Consider the following 4099-nt stretch of genomic DNA (forward strand, 5'->3'; position numbering starts at 1 on the left):
AAGTCTTCCTTTTTCTGTCTTTGCAAAATAAATCATTATTATTTATTTAATTAATCAAAAATTATGTCTAATTATTTATTAAACAACTCTGTGAATTCCTGAATTCAAGTGTCTTGTGGCTCCAGTAAAGATGCATGTAAAGAGACAGACAGGACAGGAGCAATACGACAGGGAGCTTCTTCATCGAGTGTTTCTAGCAGAACGGAGCTGAATGCTGTCATCTAACAGACTCGGGGCAAACAGAGACATCATCGCGTTACGTAACCAGGCAACACTTAACGAGAGCCTTGACATAACGGGCCGGGCATGCTCAGTGCATCTGACGGCCGTGGCAAAACAAATTGGCTTAACTGCGAGGAACACGCAGGCAAGCTCAGACTGAGTCGGGTCTCAGGGGTCAATCCACTTCATTTACATACAAACATTATTCCTGTCATCTGTAGATTCCACGGTCCAGAAGATTAGCAGAACCTCCAAATGAGGCAAAGACATGCCTGGATCATATTTCACCACAACATAGAAATAAATACATCGGATTTTTGTGATATGCAAACAACAACAAAACAATACCATATTTATTTGTCATTTGTCAACAATACTATATTAATTTATGTTTTTTGAAATTAAAATTATTTGTGTTTAATTTAGAAATTGTTCAATTAAAAAATAAAAATCATGATATTAGAGTTTTTTTTTACTGTAATATAATAAATAATCAAATTGTAATATGCAAAAAACAATGGTATTGTCAGATATTAATGTATGCTTAATTAAAATTAATCTAAATTTAAATATTATTCAATTAAAAAATAAAAATCAAGATATTAGGGTTTTTTACTGTGATATAATAAATAATCAAATTGTAATATGCAAAAACAATGGTATTGTCAGATATTAATGTATGCTTAATTAAAATGAATCTAAATTAAAAAATGTAAACAAAAATGTTATGAATAAAAAAGTATTAGTTTTTTACTGTAAGAAATACAAAAATTAAAAAAATCTATTTTTGTAATATGCAAACAAAAAAAACAATGGTATATTTATGTCACATACTAATTTATGCTTATTTAAATTAAATTAAAAATATAAATAAAACTATTAAAATGTTTACTGTAAAAATATATATTTTTGTAATATGCAAAAAACAACGATGTATTGATTTGTCAGGTACTAATTTATCCTCTCTTAAAAATAAATTTAAATTTAAACTTAAAAAAATAGTATTACAGTATTTTCCTGTATTTTGTCTGTAACAAACAAACAAATTAATTGATCATTTATTTATATATAATTAATAAATAATTTTTGTAATATGTAAAATATTGTATATATATATATATACAGTTGTCATTTACTAATTTATGCTTATTTAATAAAAAAAACAAATTACATTTATATTTCATTTATATTTATATAAGTTTCATAGTATTTAATTTGTAATATAAAAACTTACTGTATTACAATAATGAGAATCTAATGAGAAACACAATTAAGGAACACAAGAATTACAAAAAAGCAGTAAGAGAGTCGTTTGTCTCACATTTTCTTTCCTCTTTTGAGTTCTTTTCATTTACGGTCTGAAACATACAGTCGCAGCAGCACGTTTGACTCGTTATGAAGTCCAAGCCGGATGGCCGTCCTGATTATGAGTGACAGCAGCTATCCGCGCGGACAAACGCTAACGAGACGCATCCGCCGTCCTCAGCCACAGTGAGACTTCACTCCAGTGAGTATATTTTGAGGTGAAGAGAGGCTAATTACACTCCAAACAATACCTAATTATACCACGGGCTAGGTCTCCTCTGGATGCTGTTAACAGTATGTTAATGAGTTTTGTGAAAGGATTTCTTACCTTTGACCTCAATGGAAGCATTGGCATTGGGCGCCGACTTAAAGGTGTAAACGCACATGTATTCACCCGAATCATCTGTCCTGGGTTTACTTAACCTACAAAACAAGAAACACAATCACTGCCGACTCCAAACTGGAGCATCTCTACAAAACCAAAAAGAACAGTTCACCAAACGCTGAAAATACCTTTATTACTCGCCCTCATGCCACTGCAAACCTGTGCTGTTTCTCCCATCCAAGCCCATACTGATCGCACAATATTTCAAGTCTCCTGAATAGCTTTACATGTTTACATTACATCATTTCATGCATTCCCTGGAAATCAAACCCATGACCTTGGCGTTGCAAGCATCAGGCTCTACTGCTGAATGCAGGAACAGAAACATGATTCACAGATAATCTTCCCACCAAAGCTCTGACATCTATGGAAGCCCGTTTCTGCCACGGAATACGAAATAAAACTTTATCTCCACAATTCTGTCTTTTTTTCTCTCTCTTGGAATTCTGAGGGAAAGAAGTCAGAATTACGAGATACTAATTCAGAATTCAGATTTTCTTTCTCGCAATTCCGAGTTTCTATTCTATTTTATTCTATTCTATTCTATTCTATTCTATTCAGACTGTGTAAAATCAGAATTCTGAGTTTGCATCTTGCCATTTTGACTTTATAGCAATTCTGATAAAAAAGTCAGAATTGTGAGATATAAATTCAGAATTCTGATTTTCTTTCTCGCAATTCCGAGTTTCTATTCTATTCTACTCAGACTTTTTAAAATCAGATTTCTGAGTTTACATCTTGCAACTTTGACTTTTTTGTTCCCATCATGAAATGTGACTTTTTTCTCATAATTCTGACTTTTTTCTAGCAATTGCAAGTTCATATCTCCCAAATATGCATTTATATCTCGTAATTCTGAGTTTATATCTCCCAAATATGCATTTATATCTCGTAATTCAGTTTTATTTGCACAATTCTGATAAAAACAAATTATGAATTCAGAATTCTGACGTTCTTTCTCGCAATACGGACTTTTTAAAATCAGAATACTGAGTTAACCGACTTTCGTTTACATCATGAAATAAAAAATATAAAAGGTAAATGCGACTTTTTATCTCACAATTCTGACTTTTTTTCTTGCAATCTCCCAAATATGCACTTATATCTCTCAATTCTGACTTTTTTCTCAGAAATGTGACAATTATGAGATGTAAACTCAGAATTGCAAGAAAAAAAGTCAGAATTTTAAGACAAGTCGTAATCACCTTTTTAATAGTTTTTTGACCCCGTGACAGAAACAAGCTTGCATAGCAACCTTGCATTCATATAAAAAAGGGGATGCAAAATGTACTAAATGCCACTAATCCTGAATATTTGGATTGCAGAATGGAGAAAAATGTTCTTTTATCACATTTTGTCTTTTTATCACACGTTGCATATATGACTTCAGAAGGCTTCTTTTCCACATACATACATAAATATATCTTTTTTGGAGTTTAACAGACATTTTCACTAGCAACTTGTATAGAAAAGAGCAACTGATAAATAAGGTTTGAAACGACATGGAATCATTTTAGTGTGCGCTATTGCTTTAAGAGCCGATATTAATCAGTGAAGCATTATTAATCATCAGAGAGAGCGACCTATTATGACAGCATTTTCAGAAAGCATTTTTCAGGTGGCCGGTTGTGTGGAGATGTATTTTGGCTTGATCACGCAGTGCTGTCTGCTCTCTCTGGAGCCTGTGACATGCAGTCTGACAGCAGATCGCCTCGCGCCACATCACTCTCAGCCAGAGCTCTGCTGGGGGGTTTCGCTCTAAAGAGATTTCGTGCTTGAACATCCGGACTGTCCTCAGAGTTTCTAAAAGAGCTTGATATTACAGACTTCACGGGTATATGAAATATAATTTGAGGCAAAGCTTCTTCTGAAATTGCTACGATACTGGAGTGAATTGGACGGGTTGCATTTCACCCTAAAATACATAAATAAAAGACGCTGAGAAATTAGATTCTGAAATAAAAATTATTAAATATATACAGTAAATTACATTTTGTTTAAATGAAAATGAAGTCTGTTTTAAGAACTGCAGATTTTTGCATTTTGACATTTTCGTGCCATGATTATCATAATAAATAATTGAATAATAAAATTATATAATACAATTTATTATTATTATTATTATATTTAATATATATTTGGACATATTTATATAATTAAATTTATATATTTTTATACTGTATATTT

At 31.8% G+C, this 4099-nt stretch overlaps 1 protein-coding gene across 1 annotated transcript in view; it reads right to left on the minus strand.

Annotated features, from left to right (window-relative positions):
- The window catches only part of LOC107553363 (neuroplastin-like), a 38692-nt gene that overhangs the window by 18622 nt on the left and 15971 nt on the right, over nucleotides 1-4099 (minus strand). Inside the window, exon 4 of the mRNA XM_016235570.1 lies at nucleotides 1856-1950. Within this exon, the coding sequence (XP_016091056.1) occupies nucleotides 1856-1950 (95 nt within the window). The remainder of the gene's footprint in view (nucleotides 1-1855; nucleotides 1951-4099) is intronic.

The sequence above is a fragment of the Sinocyclocheilus grahami genome, unplaced genomic scaffold, assembly GCF_001515645.1.
Source record: "Sinocyclocheilus grahami isolate Dianchi unplaced genomic scaffold, SAMN03320097.WGS_v1.1 scaffold471.1, whole genome shotgun sequence".
Classification (NCBI taxonomy): Eukaryota; Metazoa; Chordata; class Actinopteri; order Cypriniformes; family Cyprinidae; genus Sinocyclocheilus; species Sinocyclocheilus grahami.